Source organism: Haplochromis burtoni, unplaced genomic scaffold, assembly GCF_018398535.1.
Source record: "Haplochromis burtoni strain Fernald_Lab_line unplaced genomic scaffold, NCSU_Asbu1 Contig_767, whole genome shotgun sequence".
Taxonomy (NCBI): domain Eukaryota; kingdom Metazoa; phylum Chordata; class Actinopteri; order Cichliformes; family Cichlidae; genus Haplochromis; species Haplochromis burtoni.
In genome coordinates this window covers 47752-69522 of record NW_024583128.1, presented here as the reverse complement: position 1 = coordinate 69522, position 21771 = coordinate 47752, and the positions used below count along the sequence as shown (strand labels likewise).

Genomic DNA, 21771 nt, shown 5'->3' with positions numbered 1-21771 from the left:
TACTTCTTCCTACTCCTTTTCAGACCAAACATTGTTACATTATGTCAGACGATTTTGTTTTATTTCATTATATATTTTTTGTTTATCTGAACACATACGTGTGTGTGTGTATATCTACATATATATTCGTATCTGTAAATGAAAATATATGTAGTGTGTATATATTGTTTTTTGTTTTATATGTCTGAAACAAATAAAGATACAATACATGTGGGGTTCATGTCAATACCTGGGAACGCCTCCCTGCACAAACCATGACAAATACACTACCAGTTTATTGAAATCATTCAAAACTCTGGAGAACATGCTTTTTGTTTTCTTGGTGAGAGTTGGACTGGCAAACTGGAAATACTCAGCCATTCTGACTGATGACTGTGACCATAACCCCGTCGTTTTTCATAGGGCTGCTTAAGGATAGCTGTTTCCATATACTTAGATGAACTTAACCCAGCTTAGGTCTCAATGGGAAGCCTTGAGTTATCGCTGTCTTGATGTCATCCTGGTGTGTTTATGCCAGACATGAAGATCAAGGGGTGGATCTAACTGCACAATCATATGATTTTATGCTACTTTATTCTTCTTTTTGACAATAATAGGTACCATAATGTACAAAATAAACAATATGCATTACACTCAGAAGTAATGCCTATTGTCCATTTTTTAATGTCTATTCTAGCCTTATGTTTCCAAATAAACAGAGAAAGCTAAGTATTTACCCAGTCATTAAAAACCTCATTTTTTTGCAGTGCTTTTTTATTTTTCTATAATCCCTTATGACAAGCTAGTTTTTATGTTTTGTATCACCACAACACCTCATTGTCGTGCTCATCTCATTATTTTTGCAGTTCCCACAGGCTGAAGCGTCAGATAATATCTTTTGAACTGCAAATTACATGGAAGAGACGAGTGATGAGACGGCAGAAGATCAATCACCTCTCTGGGTGACAGGAACAGAAGGCCAGTTTATTAAAAAAAAAAATCACAGATACTTCTGAACTTTTGTTTACTTATGTCTGACTCAGAGGTGTAATGACTCTGAAATGATGAAACGCGTTGCTTCGGATGTGTGGTGGCTCACAGGATCTTATTACATTGCTAACAGGGCTGACCTTTGCGGACAGTTCTCGAATACACCGAGACACTTTTTCTTTTCTCTTTACACGACAAACCTAAACTGAGTCACGGCGTTTCATTATTTTTTTGCCCATTATCAGGTCCAAATGAACGTGGAACAAAACATCTTTCAAAACAGTGTCAGACAGTGGATGCTTCTCAAAATACATGCGTTACCCTTTCTTTTAACCAAAAGATTGAAGGCAGATGCTCTGAAAAGGTTACAGATTTTAATGAGGAAATTGCAAACAGAACAAGTGAGAATGATGCAAAAACAAACTCTCGGGGGTCTGGCTCAATCTCTTCCACAGGATGAATCTGCAAGGATCCACACTCAGATTATTCATTTAGAAGTAAAAGAATCAAATCACTCGAGAAGCGAGATCCCCAAAGTAGTTCAGCCAGACCTTCAAATCAGACTCTGCTCCTCTCCCAGGTTAATTAGCCTGGAGCTCAACACAAAAGTCCAAATCTCCATAAAACTTGACTCTTAGGTTCAATGCTAAATATCTCCCCAGGCTCCACTCTCCAACTTTTCCCACTATTCACCAATAGTTCTTGTAGATGGGCTTAGAGCCAGCCTTCTCCCCAAGCAATCAGCTGGCCCTCCAGGAATAAATCTACGGTAAGCTACAAGCAAAGGTAAGTAAGACTGGAAATGCGAGCCCAAGTGATACTACCAACAGCATAGTACAACAAACTGGGAGTGAACGACAAGGAGAGCCGGGTTTAAATACTGCAGCTGATAGTGATGAGAGACAGCTGGAGTTCAGGTGGCCACACCTACTCCTGGGAGGAGGTAAGCAGGTATTTCTGCCCATACGCGCCCACGTGTAGTTGTAGCAGGGAGACGGAGAGAAAGGCAGATCAGCACCTCGAGCACAAGAGGGGTCGTAATGTCCTGTGGTGCTGTATTTAAGTACAGTTATGAATTTCCAGAATTTCTTTATGTTTTCCACAACATTCTATCGACTTCCATTTTCACTTTTTTCAGAGCGTGATACCTAGATGATTAAAATCTACATCCACATTATCCCTGCATTTTTGAAAAGGTCTCCAATGAACAAATATCCTTCTGAATCTTTTGGATCCTATTTTATTTGTTTATTTCATATCGCATATAAAAGTGCAAATTTGTTCTTCTTTTGGCCTGATGCTCATTGCTGTCTGATTTCATCATTGTTCAAGCTTCTTCCTCTAACCTCGCCTTCACAGTGTTTTATTTTTTGGTATAATGTTTGTTGTCTTTTAATAATTTCTCTGTATTAATGTTGGCTCTGAACTGAGCTGAATAATAACAAATTAAACTTAACATTTTTGACTCATTTTGTAACACTTTTTCCCAGCAAGGACAGGCATGAAAAGTCTGTAAATAAATGTAAATAAAAGTCTTCTTTCTAAGTAATATCACTACTTTCCTGAAGTGGAAACAAAATGTTCTGGACAAAACAAGCCAGTGATAATCAACCGTCTCTAAGACCTGGTATCATTAGTCACATATTGAGTGATTGAGCTCATGGGTGGGTTAATTTAACACTAATATCTTTATTAGGTGAGAATGATCAGAAAGCCCATGAAACCTGAGAAAAATGTTTTCTATTGTGGTTTTTGTTTTTTTTTCTTTGTTTTGTTTTTTGCAGTGCATTTGTAGCTTTGTAGCAACTTCACACAATTCTTCTTCTTATTGTGTGAAGTTGTAGTTCCCAAATGGTGCAGAGGCACACTGTTGTACCTAGGGATTTTGTGTCAGTCTTAAGTACTGCAAGTGCACAACAAGTAATGAATTACATTTGAATTTGCCATATTTGTACACATCAAAGGGTGTGACTGATAGCAAGGAGGATCACACCATGTGCTCGGGTGTGAAATGCACCACTTTCATGTGCACAGTGAGCCACAGTTTACTCGAAATTCTCAGTGTTATGAAAGGTTCCAGCACTGCAAATATGCTATCAAAGGTGCCTTTATCTAACATTATAATCAGAACAAGAACTGATTATATTTCAGAGGACAAAGTATGTGTTTTTTTTTTGCAAAACTGAAGACAGCTGTGACTTGAAATGTCGCACACTTTCTTATTTTAGAGATACCCAGAAGCTCAGCCTCTGGGTCTAGATTTGGTCATACCCATTGCTGACCCATTGCTATGGCCTTACCAGGAGAAAAGTGGTGGACTAATGAAAATGTTCATCCTTACAGCTAATCATGTGGCCACAAGGAGCAGCATTATTGTAAAATATCTGCAAAGGAACTCTTTGATTACCATCAAATATGATGGCAGATTACTCCTTCACCTTGTCCATCAAATCCTCTAAAATAAACCTGATGTTCAGACTTTCAGGTAAAAAAAAAAAGTTGGTTATGAAGCAGCTGCAAACTCAGGAACTCCAGCACATGAAGTAAAGATTTCTGTGATTGACAGTGACATCAGATGTATTGTCCACATGAATGTGGGCCTCTGTGGGAACACATGAAAGCCAGCGCTGCCTCACATCTTCAAAGAGTAAGAATCATTTGTTTATTCTTACATCTCCCTTTGTCTCCTTCTTTACAGTTTTCTCCCGAGGATGGTGGGAGTGTGACAGCCAGAGGTCAGCCTTCAGCTCCCATTATATTCTGCAGTGCCTGAAATGCACCACACAAAACGGGGACAGCTTACATGGTAAGAATTCAGAAATTCTTTTTCAACTTGTTTCTATAGTTTTCAAACCTGTAAATTCCTGAAGTTATTTAATGTAAAAAAAAAACTTCATGCATTCTAACAAAGCGTGAAGGATTCCACATGACTTTTTCCTTGAAGAAAGTAAAATATGGACTAGACTGTTAGTATCAGTGGGGAAACAAAAAGCAGCTCCTCAAGATATTTTCAAGTAAAAAGATTGTCACAGTATGTGTTGTTATGTGATTGTGTGCAGAAGGTGCAGTATCAAGAGAAGAGAGAGACACAATACTGGAAAAAAAAGGAAATGCAGGGATGGTTGATTTAAAGCTACACTAAGCTACAGTGTAAATTAACCAGGCACTAAATAAGATGCTTTAAACTCCTCTTGGAATTTTTTCTTGGTGTTTTGAAATAAATAGTAGCCTGTTTCAGCTCATGTTTTGGTTCAGAAGAATGCGTTGAGTGTCACTCACAATGTGTTGAGCTACAGAAAGCAGCTGTTTATGGTGTAAAACAACAGCTAAGAAATCATTTTTTTCATGTGGTGACTAGTTTATCTGAATTAGCTTTTTCCATGTTTTGACTGTATTATTCAATTGATTAACCTCCTAGGACCTGGCGTCCACATATGTGGACATCACATTTTGGGATGTCTTGACCAAAATATAAAATTTTACTCTACAAGGGCCTGATAACCACTTACGAGGACATTATACTGCAAATGTTTGATTGAAATGTAAAACAAATGTCCTCGTATGTCAATCTTATTTTTGTCAGAGATAAAATCAGGTATAAAAAAAACCTGGAAATTCTTTGTTTTTATATTCATCAGGTCCCAAACAGCTCAAATAACAAAGAGAATTTAAAAATGCATGCCATGAAAGAGTTTGGGTCTTAGGAGGTTAAGCACACACAACCATTCATCTGGTACAGTTAGCAGAGGGGCCGTCTCAGCTCACAGTGGAGAAAGGATATCTTCAGTATACCCAGGAGTGTACAGTGCAGTCAGCCAAACACAGTGAGTCCTAAAATATTCACACAGTCCCTTTCTAGAAACTATTTAATAAAATATTTAAATAAAAAATAAATATAAATATAAATAAATATTTAATAGCAGAATAATTATCATATTTAATTTAAATGAGGTATTAAATCTGCATGTGCTCAGTTGTTAGGATATGCTATACTGGATATATATAGCATATCCTATTGTCCTGACAAAATATCTGAAGAGACCCTCGTCACCTTTACACTCTCAAACGATAAGGTAAGCCCACCAAAACACTGACCTCTAAGGTACCCTTTACACAGGGAATTTATCTGTATCACACTAACCCTCTTAGAGAAGCATATTACTGCCAAATTATGATCAGCAACTCACATAACTTACGTTGCACCCTAATATTGCAAACATACGTGTATCTTTTTGGCACTCAAAATTAGGATATTCTGATGCTGGCCGACACCCCAAACACTTCCCGTTTATCTATAATGTACCTACCTTCCCTACTATCTTTGTACTTGTTTCTGTGTCCCATCCTTCCTTCTTCTTTCTCTGTTTGTCATCCTCTCTCCAGGGGGTACCAGAGAGATCTTCCATTTATGGGAGCTGCGATTGATCCACAGTCAGAGCTCTAAGAAACCACAGCCTCCAGTCTACTTCTTTGCTTTTCTGTCTTTTTTCTGCCATCTTCATTATTAGTAAACCTTTCAGTACCTGCTTTTGAGGGTACAAATAGCTACCTTGAAGGCCAGTAATTAGCTCTAGGAGGAGCTTTTGTGTAAACTGGAACTGTAGAGACAGGTACAAAAGAATACTGCTTTGATCTGAAATGCTGTGCAGCTACTACACAGTTGTTATTAGTTGTTATCCAATGAAACACTTACAGATTTATACCTTTTACTTCTAAATTATTGAACAATTTAACTTAATTAAATTAAATTATATTTAACTCTGCCTTGTGGAATGTACTTTGAAAGTGCATCAAACTAACATCAAACTAAAGACATGTCTGGGTTAAAAGCACCCTGGATATCCTTTAATCACAAGGCTTTTATTTTATGTACTGATGCTATGACTTGTCAGCCTTTTTAAGCCCTTCCAGATGAACTGGATTAAGGTAAGAAAACCATTTGGCCTTGAATACTGTCAGGAACTGAACAGCCCTTCTGGTGACCTACAGGTGTCGTTCGTTGCGGTGTGGTGGTGAAACTGAAGGTAACACCTACACAGGAATAACTTAATAATGAAAAGAGACGTACGCTTGCTTTGATCTTTGATGTAAAGAACATGTTCAATAGACACTGACAGGGAACATCTTCATCCACTTCGAGGGAGAGGTGTTTCCAGAGAGGCCTGTCAGTGAGCCTATATCACCGTGTCTTTATGTTTGACATTTTAAATCCCTTTAAACCTCGTAGCTGGAGTTCAGGGAACAGACTTTACCACTGAAGACATTTATTAGAAGGACATCTTAAAAAATAACACAAACTAGCAATAGCACTATGCTGGCCTTGAGCGTAAAAAAAAGCAAAAAGCAGGTTTTCAGTGAGCCTCTTCCAAAAGAACTCGTGAGCATCTATTCAGTAAAATAGCCCAAAATAGCCATGAGGAAAAAATTAAAATGTTTAACCAACACAAAAAGTTTTACAGTTGTTCAGAAAAATCAAAGCAAAGACTTGTTTTCTCTTTAAAATCGTTTGCATTGAACCTTGATTGACTTTTTATGCAACTGGAGTTCATAGTGCAACAATAACGCGACCATCTTTTGACCATTCATCTATTTCTACATCACATCAAAGTCGTCACATATTCTTTTAACGGCCCACACACGAGAACTAACAGGGAGTTAGTTGTACTTTCAGTTTCAGACTTGTGTATGGCACGGCTGTTGTAGCTTCAGCAAGTGAGGTTTTCCCTGGAGGCACCAACATGGTGTTGGTAAAGGTTTATGTTGGCTACGGGTTCAACATCAGCAGTTTGTTTTCTTCACATGTGCTGCACATGTTGGCCACATTTATACCTGAGTAGGTATCAACAAAAAGAGATTTTTTTTTAACGTTCCCACTCATCTAGCTAGAAAAACACCATTTTATCTCTCCCTCTGCGTCCCTGAATGTGTCGGCACTGTTCAGGAGGCGTTTCATCGTCACTGTTGCTCTGCTCAGTGGATCAGCACCAGGCAAATGACCTCCCCACCATTTCAAAGAATAACTTGTTTGGCTTTCTGAAGTACCGACAAAGCTTCTTCAAGGCTTGGGTACTCAGTGGAGCATGTGGCCTGCCTTTAGACTCGTCCAGGCACTTGTCGTGTCCAGCCGACAGGAGGCAGTAGAAGCCCTTGGTGGTGTTGTAGTAGAAATTGCTTGGGTTGATCCTGGGCGGCAGGTCCAGAAACCTCTCTGCCTTCCTCAGCTCAGGGAAGGGATCCCGAATAAGCGCATCTCCGTCCACCACGTGGATCTGCTCCCTGGGGAAGACCTCCAACCAGCGGGCAAGGTGCTGGTGATAGAGGCTCCTGTGCAGTGCCTTGTATCCAGGATCAATATGGCCTTTGTGGAGTAGGAGCTCCTCTAGGGGCTTGTAGGGCTTGTGTCGTGTTAGGCGGTTGTGCAGAACCTGGGTGTAGTCAGAGATCAGCCTCTCAGCTGGGTCCCGGACAATGAGTAGCAAGCGGACAGCAGGGTTCATGTCTGAAACTCGTGCAGGAACCTGAGGAGCTGCGAAGTAACCTGGGGTCTTTTCCACTGTCAGTTGACCTGGGACTGTGAAGGGCATCTGGGCTCGGTACCAGGCCAGACCTCTGCGGTAGTGCTCCTCCACATTGAAATAATGCACCTGTCAGAGGATGCAGAAGGTATTTAGTGATGTAGATGGGGGAAAGCAGGTCTTCATTCATTTTTATACCACTTGTTGACACTGTTGTTTTGAAATTTTTGTTTAAAAGGAAATTTTAGGGACATCTAATAATTTCTAAACCTTTTTACCATCTAAAACACTTTTTTCTTCATTTAGTCCCAATCTTGTCTAAACCAATCTATTCTTTGGCACCAGTTTTCTAACTTCATAGTCCTCATTTTAAACTATCCTGATTAGGATTTCTCTCAGTGCAGCTTTTCAGGACAGGCCCGTCACCATTCATCATACTTACAAATGTACATGACAAACTACACAGAAACTCAACTCTCTTTGCTCTGGTTTCTTTACTGCACTGAAGAAGATGCAGTACGTGTTTGGCCTGAACTAAACTTTCAGAAAATCCTCACGCATTTGATAATTAGACCGCCTCTGTGCCCTCTTGGTCTTGCCTGAGTTGCATCTCCAACTTTCCGAGTGCAGAGTTTTACACTTCTACAGTATATATTTGCACCTGGGGCATTTTGTTAGCTCCATTACCTTGAGATTGAATTTTTTGCTTCAGTGCAGCTCTATATTGTTAGAGCTGAGTCTGTTAATACATATTTTCAGACACAGAAGGTCTATCCACAGTTAGAATCATTATTACTTACTGAATTTTCAACTAATTTTCAAGTACTATGTTATTTTCTTTGCTTGGAGTTTTCAGATTTTTCATGGCCAACCAATGTCTGGTTCTTGGCCTGGAGTTTTGCCACTCTAAATACAAAATCCTGCGAGCTTCTGGAGGTTGACCTTGCTATTCTTTGAATACCATCAGGTGGTTTTGAGGCACACTGATGAAATTTGTACAATTCAATAAAAGCAGATTTTTTTTTAAAGGATATACAAGTGAAAAGAAAAAAAATGTTGATGTGAGATTTCACATAAGGGTTTCAACAAAAACTACAAATGAATTTTTGACACGTATAAAAATAGATTTTGACGTCCATCATATATTTAAGAAGAAAACAGACATTTTTCTGAATGGGAACATTTTATCCCAGTTTGACGTTAGAGTAGAGAAGATGAAACTACCTAACAACACTTAAGTGCTTAAGTGCAAACTGAATAATTATTGTCCGCAGCTGGTGATAGTGAAAAGTGTTTTGTTTATCACCTCAGCCTTTGCCACTTCCACATCTGGGTGCAGATTGAGCATCTCGAGCAGGGCTCTGGTGCCTCCTTTCCGCACGCCAATGATAATAGCTCCGGGCAGCCGCTGCTGGGTAGCATTGTAAAAGGAGGAAGAAGATGATGGAGGGGAGTAGACGGAAGAACTGGAACCCCCAGAGCGCAATTCCCTTAAGCACACAGACAGCTGAGTCTGCAGCAGCAGAAGCACCAGCAGCGCTAGTAGCACTGTCCACAGCATGGTGCCACACGCACACACACAGAGGTGGAGTGATGGTTATGAGCACACTCTCATGAAGCTCCCGGACCAGTACGTTGTGCTTGTTATGAGTCAGCGGGGGGTCTCGGGAGGGAGCCCTTCAATTGGACAACCTATGAAGCAGGAAAAAAATAAAGGTTATCATCCACTTTTACTGTCTCACTCTGCCACTTTCTTCTTTAATAGCACCAGTGTAGCAGAAAGGTCGAAAAGTGATACACTTGTCAAGAAAGTTGATGATAAATAAGCAAAAATTAATTCCGTCTGAATATAAATTACTGTGAGCAATCGTTATTAAAATTCAACAGCATGAAAACTGAAGGCTGAACTAAGACCTTTAATGTTTTTTTTTTTTTATCACTTTTATTGCAACCTCATAACACATTTTAGGCTGTTATTTACTGTAACTCAAGGAAGCTGCAGTCAGATCAAAACAAGGAAAAAATGTTTTAGCCTCAAGCATGAAAAAAACATTTTGAAAAATCGAATGTATTATTAATAAGTGGTTTATAAGAGTTTAAATAGAACAATAGGTGCAATGAGGCAACTATTTTTGATCATATGTAGGTTAACTTTAAATGTGGTACATTTTTCTGTCTGCTGCATGTACTGCACATATAACTGCATGCTTTAGGAATTCCACGTTAGCTTGAAGATGGACACGTTTGAATGTGTGTGTGTGTTGAATCTGCACCAAAAGAATAAAAATCTTTAAGAAAGGATGTCGAGTCGGCAACACTCAGATTATGACCTCAGTCACAGTGCAGTTTCTTTTCATCCCACATAGCTAAAGCTCATTGCTACATGGTGCTTGCTCGACTGTTTCGTGATCCCATACAGTATGTCTGAGACAGCTCTGCACACTAATGTGTCAAGTCCAGGCCAAAGTAGTGCAGGTTTGGAGCCTCAGATATAGGGCTGCAATATGAATGTAGACAGAAAATATTAAAATATTAATCTATATCTAAAGCAGATGGAGGAAATGCATTGAAAATTTATGCTGTTATGGGGTTTACAGTCTCCCTAAGGAGCGCTTACACCCATCTGAGTTCAGTGGAACCATTTTTACAGTGGAGGAGACGAGCCGCAGAGATCCTGAAATCCCGAAAGTGGAATTTTGTCTCATTGGGTTGTTTGAGTTTAATCTGGTGGTGAGATTTTAAATTAGCATAAAAATTTGAATGCTCGTGTTAAAAACAGACAAGGTTTCAAATGATGAGTTCAGAGTCTGTACGAGGAGTCCCCGTCGGGGGAGAGATCAGACCTCAGACGACCTTAAACACTCAGGTTCAGTTTTTTCAACTCTTGACTCTTTATGCTGACAAAGAGAGCAGATATACCTCATATAGTCATGTAAAACAAAGCCTATTATCAGATAAAAATTAGATTTTGTGCTACTAGAGTCCAAGAATAAAAATATGGAGTTGCTAAACTTGCAATGAACATTTTAGGTCCCCTCTAACTGTAAGAAAACATTTTTTCCACTACTGTATCTAAAGGAGTCCAGAGATCTTCCATCCAAAAAAATATCTTTGCAGGTGCCCCCCCCCCACCACCACCTTTTTTGTCTTTACATAAATAAATAATATGTATCCAGGCACAGTATACAGGAAAACTCTTCTTAAAGAAAAGACAAAGGAGAAACTAAAGAGCAGTTTATCTTCAGTTCTTTGTGGTGAATTTGTTTTGAAGATGTGAGTTTAATAGTTACTGTTTCAGATTCACAGCAGGATTTTTACAGAACTTCTGAGTCCTGACCACAGTGATCAATAACCTATGAAGGGTGCCAAACAAATACATGAATAAAACATACTCAGATGGAGGAATAATGATCGTTTTGTTCGAAGCATGCTTATGGGCTTTAGTTTTAAAATAAAATGATTGAAGTAGCTCTCATATTACTGGGGTAAGAATAAAGTGAGGAAGTGAAAAAAAAAATTAAACGTAAAAACAATAATGCAAGGTCTGTAGAGCTTAAAAAAAGAGGCAACTCTACTTCTTTAAGTCTTTGAAGATTTCAGCTTTCATCCAAGAATATCTTCAGTTTAAAACCAAGCGGTGGAAAGTCCCAGGTATTTATACCCGAGTGAGGGTTGTTCCCTTGGGCACGAACCTGAAGGTCACTGACCCACTACTGATAATATAAGTCATCACGTGGTCATGTGAATAAAAAGGTGCAGGCCATTCCCATCACTGCGGGTTAAAGGTGAAGCCACTGCGAAAACTTACCCCACCCTGGATTCACAGTCTATGTCCGCTGTGAAAGACCGTCATTGAGCAAAAGTGGAAGCTTACAACAGCAGCTATCAGCCACTTGCAGTGAAGTCTTCAGATCCCTTCCCAGGAGCTTCAACACTAACACCTTTGTCCAGGTGAACTCAATAGGTCACATGATAGTGTGAGGCAAGGTCTCACAGGGGTTTCACTCTGAACCCTGGTGAAGAAAATGACCCACGCTATTTTTTCACACCTTGGCTATTGATCGGTTAGTCAATGACCCTCAGGACAGTATCCGAGGGATAACTCCCATCAGCTTTTAAACAACTTTTTGTTCATTGCCCTTTTCAAGCTCCCTAAGATGATTGAAAACCTACACAGAGAACAAACTGCAAGATCTGAAAATTAGTATTATACATGTAGCTGTAGAGGTTGGACACCAATGTTCAATTTCAGATTTAATCTTCCACTTTATCACAGTCATTAAGCTGAAAAGGTCATTCCACACCTCCCAGTTTGATGTGACAAATGAGTGCAGATTACCTGCATATATGGCATTTAAGGAGACTTATGTGAGAAATTCATGTTTAACTGGTTTCTATTTTATTTTTTATAAATGTTTTGATATGAGCCATGTAATAACCTGCTTTCTGGGTGTTGTTTTTACTTGTTGCTGGATGTTGTGTGGACATGTATGCAAATAAGAATCCAGAGAACTCAAATGCTGTGAATAGCATTTCGGTGCACAAACTTTCCTTCAGTTTTTATCTGTTTTGATTTCAGAAATTTGATTTCAGGAGCTTTTTCCCAGTAAACGTGTTGCTTTCTGCTCGTCAAACCAGCACGATCTCAACACAAAAGCATCAGATGTTTAACAACTCAAGCCAACGGCCTCTTGCGGTTTAATAAATGCAAGTAAATTCACTACTGTTGATGCTACAATCAGTCCATTTGATAATTCCAAAGACGTTTGTTGCACATGAGAAAAGACTCCCATCGGTGCTTTGTTCCACAACAACATGTAGTGAACACTGTGAAAGAGTCTTGTTTTGTGAATAAACAAAATAAAGTAGTTTAGATGCTTTAACCTAACAAAACAGCAAGTGAACATGAAGACAGAAAAATATAAAAACAGCGAACAAAGGGTAAAAACAGCGTTCCCACATACTAAGCTTCTTTGTTTGGCAAAATGATCACAAACTTCTGGAAAAGGAGACTATATATCGTTGTATCTCCAAACAATTTATCATTATAATTTGAGCAGTGATACTGATCCAATCACCCTGATTATACTCCACTGGGTGGTCCAAAGTGCTGGTAAATTTGCACCAGTATGCTTTGACATGTCAACTCCAACTGTAGAGTGAAATATTCCAGTCAGGAGAAGGTAAGAATTTGATTGAAGCCATGTCAAAGCTCTCACACTGTAGTTAAAAGCACCCGCACATTTGATTTGCAGTGCCCAATTACATTATTATTATATCATCATATAGTCTACAAATTTTAAAAGATTTTTATTTGTATGGTACCAAATTCTGTGCATGTGAGACTGTGACAGTTGTTTTACAAACAGGAAGACGACGTACAATAAGAGCTGAAATAATTGGTCCATTTACATAAAACGATTGCTTACTTATACATAATAAGTTATATCATAAGATTATAAATACTATTTATAATTTATCTGATTTTTGCTGAAAATGATTTGACTTTGACACGTAATATTTAAATTTTGATGCCTCACTCTTGGCACAAGGCGGCTGTGTAATTTTTTAACACTTCCACAAGATTTTTTCCCGCATTCAGCACTTTCATGCTTGACGCTTTGACCACATTTTGTCGATTCAGCTTTTATTTATGTGATATTTTGAATGCAGCTCTTGCTGCAGAGTGCTTTTACACTGAAATATTAATCCTTCTACTAATGTAAAAGAAGGCCAACAACAAAAACTAGCAATGTTTTTTTTCTTTAAAGAAAATCCAGTAAAGAAAAACAGCTTCATCACTTATAAAGAACTTTGTTTCTTGCTTTGGCAAAACTGTGTGGATATATGTAGACTCAGGCATTACATGACATGACCACAGTCATATGACGGGTGGATTGCATTATGGCGGTTTAACCAGAGACACTCGTTTTTATTTTTCGGCGTTTGTGGGAAGCTAAATTAAAGGTCATGTTGTGTTTGTGTAGGAAACTTTTAGCGATCACTTGTTTTAATTAAAACACAGCTTCTTCCTGTTCCTGCTCTTGTTGTTGTTGAGCTGAAGTTGCAGTGACGCGACTGAGTTATTAATTAGTGTAACAATGTTCTGGTTCAGAGGAGGAACCCTGTCTAGCATTGTTCCTGTAGCGACTCACTAATTGCACCTTCAGGGAGCGTAACTGCACCCCGACCTTCTGTGCTATCCTCTGGCTTAGTGACGCTGGCGTCACACGTCCCTTGCTGGCTGTGGATGGGACTCCCAATGTACATCAGCAACGTGTGGATGTTGTCGGCTGAAGTAGGTGTTGTGGGTGACGTCATCGTTCATTATTATGTTTCAGAAGTGAGAGTAAACAGGTTCATTTTAGAAAATGTTCAAAGGAACATTTCTGCAGTTTTAGATGACTTCTTTGTAAAGAATCACTGGGATTGGATAAAATTAAGTACAGTCATGTAAATTTAAATAAAAAAGAAACATCTTAGACCTGTGCAAAAAAATGCATATTCAATGTACATTTTCATGACTGTTATGTCAGCACTGACATAGAAAGAAAGCTGAATCAATCTGCCCACTTTGTCAAAAAAGTCTAAATTCTACTCGTTCAACTTTAGTCAAACTACAGCTAACAAACCACATTTATTAGCCCTAAGCTACTCATTTGATTCCAAACTATTTGTAGATAATGCCACAATGATCTCTCTGTTATCACTCATTATTATATGCAGCTCTGAGCTGAATGAATGTTGTTTTGTTGTTTTATCGCAAATTCTGACCGGTTCCAGCTTTTGACTGAAAAATATATTCTCCGTTTTTGCAAGCTCAGATAGATGAACAAGATTTTCAAGAATTACACAGGGATTAAAAAGTTGCATCTGCAGTGATTATTATTATTCCTGTGGTGTCTTATCGCTTTGTACAAAACCAGAACATTCGAGTCGACTATTACCTCCAGCCTCACACTGTTCAGTGATTACAGCCCCTAATAATTCAGCCAATAGCAACTGAAATCCCCGGCTCCTATACATTAGCTGCTTTAAGCAAGTAGCAAGATTTCCTGATTCAGATTCCCTACAGTCATGATTTTGATGTAAAGTGGCAAACTGCGTGCTGACGCCAATCAATCACAGTGTAGGGCATGTGCAATTTATGTGAGCAACCGAGACAAAGAAAGTAATCCTCAGTGAGGTTTATGTGTGTGCGCGCTGCACAGAGACACGCATGCCTTGCATTAAGTGGTTGCACGAGTCCCTTGTGACTTCTCTGTAAGCTGGAATATTCCCCTGCTGTCAAGTCGCTTCACTTCCACTTCACCTCGTGACCTTCCTCTCCCTCTTCCACCTCCTTATTACCCTCCTTCTCACCTACACTCATCATCTTTCACCCTCACCTCTGCTCTTTGTTTCCTCAGCCTGTTCCTGACTCTGTCTTCCTGAGTTGTTTGAATCCTTGCGTGTTTATGTGGATCAGCAGCACATGCAGCACCATGCTAATGGGGATGCCCTGCAGCAGCCTCTTAGCGGCTCATAAATAAAACACAAACGCACCTTTCCGCCCAGAAATATTTTTGAGTCAATGAACTTTTAATCTTGATGAACAAAAAATGACACAGGATTGCAGTTGGAAATGGGAAATAGTTCCACGGATGTAAAAACCCGGCACTGATTAAAAGTTATTTCAAGGTTTAAATAAGGTTATTGCTGTTTGGCTCAATGCCGTGATGGAGCACACTTTGAAAAGTAAACCAAAGAAAACACTGTAAAAGTACAAAAAGGGCAAATCAGCAATCCATTTTTCAGATTGCTCATGTATTTCTTGGTTCTAAATTATTTGTTTGAGTCTTTTACTTGCAGACAGATTTGCAAACTTGCAATCGGAGTTCCTTTAAAAGACAGAAATCTTTGGGATAAATGGTATGTCTGCTGAGTTTTACTGAGAAAAGTTTTTGCTTCCACCTAAACCTTCATGGAGATAAACATCAAACACACAATAGCTCAACGTGGCCGCAAAGTCAAGCTCAGCCACAGTCCCAGCCAATCAGCTGATTTCAGTGACAGCCCACATCGGCTGATACCTTCTACACTCATAGTAGGTTCTTTCAGCCAGTCTACAGTTGCAGCACATCTGCAAGCCACTTTGAAACCCACCTCCCCTCTAGCTCCATCATTTATGCAGTTCTGACTTTCAGCATTATGTAATATTACTGATTCTTGCTTTATTGAGACGGGGTCTTGCTGATGTGCTTTGGCTTTTCATCTCTGGTGGGGATTTCCCAGAATGGACCTACACCAAATGTAAAAATGAATGCAGATAGAACTCACAATTTTCTATTTATTTTTTGACTACAGTGGTTCTGATTGAAATTACTTTTTTCAGTTTGCACTTTGCTGAAAATTGACTAAAAACTAACATGGATGTTCTCTTCATTCAGTGCTTATTAAAATGCATGCACAAGTCCCCTGTTAATGATAAAAATAAGCAAATGAGTTTAGGATTAAAAAAAAACTGAGAGATTTCTGTTTAGCAACTGGCTGGACTGTTTTCTTTTTTTATTGGCACCATATGAGCAGCCTCTCAGCTCTGCTCAATGAGCCTCACATGAATCATTGCAAGTCCTTGTCTTTCCCCGCTCATCGCTTCTTGTGATTCACATTAGCCAGCATGCAAAGGGAGAACAAACAACAACAACAACAATGCCAAGATTGCCAATGACGCATGAATTCTCCATACTGACAAACACACGTTATCTAGCCAAGCTGCAGACGATAGAGATGGAGGGGAAAGGAGAGAAAAGGGGGAAGGGTGGAGTGTAATTATCTGTGAAAGGCAGATGCTTCCATCTGCATTTGGGGAGAGTACCAGTGTCTTATAAGTTCTGGTGTGAGTGTGTTTGTGTGTGTCTTGTGTCATCTGCATGTGTGCAGAGCCTTAGCCTTTTGTGCAGACACCCAGCATGTGACTGCTAGTGATCCAGGCCCCTGGAAATATCTTTTTACAGAGCGATGGTATTTGGGGGTGGGGGAGGGATTATCCTGTACTGAGAGTCAGAGGGTGGCAGGGAGGGAGGAGATGGGTGGTAGGGGGGAAGGATGAGACTGAGGTACAGTTGTTGTGTGTGTGAGGCAGCAGGAAGATTGTCTCTGGTAGGGGGTGGCATGGTGAAACGCTTTGGATTGCCAAGCCTGTCATATCACCAAGGCTGTGAAAGTCTGATAAAACTCTCTCTGTCCTCCTTCCTTTTCTTTCTTCTTTCATTTGCCCCCCTCCCCATCCATCTCTTTTTCAGACTCTACTCACCATCCTTTCCTTTTTTCACCTTGGGTTTCACCTTCATTTACCCCAAACTTCCCACACATTTTCTTAGTTTTCTGTCTCTTTATATACCTTCTTTAATCCAGGTCCTGCTCAGCCAATCACGCTTGCTGATTACAGCGAACATACGCCGAGCTGATTGCCTTTCAGAACAACAAAGGAAATGCAACAAGGCTGTTCCTATTCCCCATCCCTTTCCCATTACCCGCCTGGAGAGGAGATGGCCAACACTCAGAGGGGGGTCTGTAATCAAAATAGATGGAGCTGAGACTGCAATCGGTCATACTTCCAGATCACGCCGACCGCCAGTTTTCCTCGAAGCCTCAGACAATAAACAGTAAGACTGAATGCTTCAAGTCCATCTTTTTGCTTTTCCCAAAAATCCTTTTAACCCCATAGAAGCTGATCTGCTGCCAGATCTTTCAAAGTTTATGCATAAGATGAAAGAAACATCAGATGTGAACAAAAAAGTGAAAAGTCCTCTTCCGTATCTATTGAAGTTCAGGAGTTTCACCTCTTTCAGGCATTCTGTTTTTCTGTGTGAGTAGTTTGAGGCACCCTGCACCAGGTACTCAGCCAGAGGAAAAAATGCTGAACTCGGAAGATTTGATCTATTTCTGAGAGAACATGGGAAGATGAAGCAGAGGGTGAAAAAGAAGTGTCTGAGAGGTTCTTGACAGGATCCTTTTTCTCCCTTGTTATCTCTTCCTCTTGGGTCTGTTTCTGCTGTAAAACTTCATATGAGAGTTATTTAAAATATCCCGAGATGATATAATCTCCAAATTCATCACATATGATCAGAACTATTATGCTTTACATTTGCATGCAGTAGATATCCTTTAGCATGACTTTAGAACAAGGTTACTGTTGTGTTACTGTTGTTTCTTTTTGTAGCTCAAACTATAATCTAAACCCCAAGAAGCAGACAGTTGCCTAAACTTAACTAAAGAAGTTAATGCGTGCATTGTACAGAACAATTGTTTTGCTCAACCAGTGCATATCAGCTTAAAACTAACTAAATAAAATAAAGTAAAATAAAGCTCCACAGTCAAATGAGTGTGGAAGCACTAAAGCAGGAGTTTACTATTTCTGAATCTCTTAGAAGCTGACAGCTTTTGGAAAATGCCAATATTTGAAAAGACTATTTACGCTGACAAAGCATAACGTTTCTGTTTTCTAGAATGAGATACTTTTTAACAAAGTTTGTTTCACTTCCTAAACTATTTCAAATACCTTTTACAAATGATATATGTGTTTTGTGGGCAGCATGGTGGTTTGGTGATTAGCACTATTGACTTGCCTAAAGTAAGTCCTGAGTTCGACTCCACCACCTGGTTGGAGCCTTTCTGTGTGGTGTCTGCATTTTCTCCCCATGCCTGCATGGGTTCCGGCTTCTTCCCACAATGTGAGTGAATGGCGACCTGTCTAGGGTGTACTTTGTCTCTCACCCTATAGGTGATAGGGATAGCTCCTGTGCTACCCTGACAAGCAGAATAGGAGCTGTATGTGCTTTACAGTATGAGAGTGCCCAGGAGATTTAGTAAGAAGTTCATGCCTTGGTTTGCACTCACTTAAGAGCTATTATGTTTCTTATTTTCTATCCCCTGCATATATACTGTTACTGTGGTAGATGCTCATTTAAACATGGACAAAATAATGAGCAGCTTATGTACAAGTAATCCCTGTGAGCCAAAAGATCAGGATTTATACTGCTCTAAATTATGTCAGTGAGAGTGAAAATCCTTAACATGCCCATACACAGAACTAGCTGTGAGAGCAGAAGCCCCTCCCACCTTGTGTTGTTTGCAAAAGGCAGCCAATCAGAGAAAAGTTCTGCCTGACAGTGGGTGATGAGAGAAGCTGCATGAATATCCAGTTTAAGGTAAACAATGGTTATTTATGAATCATGCAAAGTAGTTGGAAATAGGGGAAAACTTAAAAAGGAATTATGCACAGAATTAAGTTTACTACATGCCACCAAACTGGTGCTTAACAAATGGGTATAATAAGGGGAACCAGTGCTTTCTGTAGGAAATAAATTTCATCGAATATAAGTGTTTACTTCAATTACACAACAGAAACGACACAATTATGAACACAATGTGTCAAAAAGTGTCAAATGTGGTCTAATAGTAGCCTGGGCAGCAAACAAACATAAATTAGATTTTATTTATTAATAGTGTGACTTCACAACCCAGATGTTTTCAGAACACACAATAAAGTGTGTCATGCAGGCTGACCTTCGCTGATGTCTGTCCATCTTTTACTCATCAACCCCCAGCTGCTTTTCAAATTAGTCTAAAAAAAGGGGCCCGGCAGCCGGCAGTCACTTACCTTTCACCCGCTTATCATCTTATTCATTCACACATGCACTACACCCATGTAAGCCCCCTCCTCTACCAACCCCACCCCTCCTCCTTTATCCTCCCTCCTCCTCACATCCTTAGCCATGCACGCGCCAAAATCTGGGTCAGCCATATCAAACACTAAAGTGTGCGTCTCTGATGTGTGTTTACTGTGTGTCTGGATGTGTATGTGCGGCGTATGAATATTGAGTTTTAATATTGAGTCTGGAGGGGAAGAATTTGGGATTCTACTGTTGTTATTTTATCAGGCGCTGCACTGGGGGGAATGTGATTAGGAAATGCAGTTTTATCAAAGGGATCTTTGTGTGTGTGCATGCATTAAAAAAGCAAGATGTTTCTGTAATAATGTGTGTGGTGTGTGTTTTAGAGAGAGAGAGAGAGGCAAACTGAAAAGCAAAGCTTGGAGGGGCTGTGTAAATTTGCTCTAATTAAAAGGTTTTTTGGCCGGAGCGTCTGGGCATTGCCACTGGCATACATTCAACACTCATGTTTGTGTGTCTGTGTGTGTGTGTTCTGGGCCACTTGGCACAAAGCCTGGTACAAGCCATTTGGATTTAGAGATGAGAGAGAGAAGGAGAGCTGGTGTTTTCCTGACCCAGGTACAGTTGGGGTCTGAAGTTTACACACAGTCATCATGGGCATGAATGTCATGGTAATTTGGGGTATTTAATGATTTCCTTGAATCATTCTTTTAAAATGGTGGAATGATTATAAGATACACATTTTTAACAAGTTTGAATTTATTGTTGAATATTGGATTTTCTCTAGTCTGTACCGAGTCAAAGTCAAAGTCAAAGTACAAATCCAGGTTCAAACATATACATAGACCCTCACTAATACTTTAATATTTGGTTAAATGTCCCTGAGCACGTTTCACCTCAATCTGACACTTTTGGTTGACATCAATAAGCTTCTGGTATAATTCTGTCTGGATATTTGACTGCTCCTCTTGACAGAATTGGCAGAGTTCATTGAAATTGGTTAGTTTCCTGGCACTTATATTGGTTTAAAGCAAAGTCTACAAATTTTTAGTTCGGATGAGGCTTTTGGGTTTGGAAAAGTCATTCCAGAAGTCTAATACAATAAAGCTAGCCTGCTTTATCCATTCCAAAACAATTTTTGATGCGTGATTGGGATCTTTTTCCTGTTGGAACACCCAATCCTGTCTAAGTTCCAACCATCTAGCTGCCGCTTTGAGGTGACATTGAGGGATTTGGAGGTAGTTCTTCATTATTCCAGTTGCTTGTGCAATGTACTGCTACCAATTACTCCAAAACAACACAAAACCATGATGCTGCCACCACCATGCTTGACTGTTGAAAGATTCACCTTTACTCCTTCAAACATGTAAAACTTGCTTCACGGTGGACCGTGATGCTGGTGTTCCAGCAGTTTTAGGTTTGCTGTTCTGGAAAATCCCAATAAATTTACTCTCAACTTGGTAACAGTTTGGATCTTCATCCAGATCTTGGAAAAGTGGTGACATAATTGAAAAACTTGTATTGAGTACAGTTGTTTGAGCTGATGATCTTGGAATTCGGACTTGTTTTGAGTTCCTTGGACTTTCCCTTTGTTCTCAATAGTGGTCAGTCGAATGAGTGATGCCAAAGAAACAAAAAGCTTTTTATGATGGGGAAGAGATGATGACTAAAAAAATGTTAGTAAGCCTTGTAAAGTTAAAATACATCACTTAAAAGATTTAAGTGAATAGACCATGTGCAGAAAATCCAAAATTAAAACGTACGCATCCTATTACTGTTTATTTTTAAAGTATTCAAATTTCTGCTGTATATGCTGATTTATGCTGTATAATGATTCCAACAAAGAAATCATTAAAAGCCCCAAATTACGATGACATTCATGCCGATGCATGCAAACTTCTGACCACAGCTGTACATGATAAGAGACATGTTACCCTTCCTGTTTCACTCTCTTGCACACAGGTCTTCTATAGTGGACTCGCTGCTTGTCTTTTGTCATATTATGCTGGCAGTATCATGCACACTCAATGTGACTCTAAAGGGGTACGTGATGGAAATTTTATGAGAAAAGAGTCCTGACGGATCTGCAACAAGAATGTTTTTGTTGCAAATATTAAAAATTGAAAAAAAAAACAAAAAAACCTTCAGATAGGAAGGATGGCAGAAAGTCCTGCATCAAAACCTTTGACTGTTATGTCTCAGCAAAAATACCTAACAGATTGCCTCATAATGTAATTTAAGTTGAAATGAAATTAAGGTATTCGTAACAAACATAAACACAGAAAATTAACAAATGAAAAACAGCAGAGCCACAGCAGATATTTCACTTATGGCTATTTGAGGTAAATTGGATTAAAATGGTGGTTGAGCTCGCTGACCACACACATGCTCCTTAATTCACACCCCTGTCCCCACCTTGCTGCCAGGATCCTTGTTTACACACTGATACGCCCACATTATCAGACATAACATATGTGGGCTTTCTCACAGGCAGCTTGGTCTGACAGTAAGAGGAGTCTGACCTGTCAGAGTGGATTTAACCAACTGTCACTGAAGGAAAGCGGGACAGTCGCGGGGTGCAGGATGTGTAAAATAGCAGGGTGATGGGAGGATTATGGGTGTGTCCCCCC

General features: G+C 39.6%; 1 protein-coding gene across 3 annotated transcripts in view; it reads right to left on the bottom strand.

The window, feature by feature from the left end:
• Window positions 1–206: 206 nt before the first annotated feature.
• The window catches only part of hs3st1l2 (heparan sulfate (glucosamine) 3-O-sulfotransferase 1-like 2), a 36040-nt gene continuing 14475 nt past the window's right edge, over window positions 207–21771 (bottom strand). For 2 of the 3 annotated variants that reach the window (XM_005950583.3, XM_005950584.3), the window contains exons 2-3: window positions 8791–9176; window positions 207–7613 (exon numbers count right to left, since the gene is read on the bottom strand). In XM_005950583.3, the coding sequence (XP_005950645.1) occupies window positions 6948–7613; window positions 8791–9045 (921 nt within the window). In that variant the 5' untranslated portion in view covers window positions 9046–9176 and the 3' untranslated portion in view covers window positions 207–6947. Of the gene's footprint in view, window positions 7614–8790; window positions 11887–21771 lie in introns of those variants that run through there. The other variant, XM_042215589.1, reaches the window with a different exon arrangement.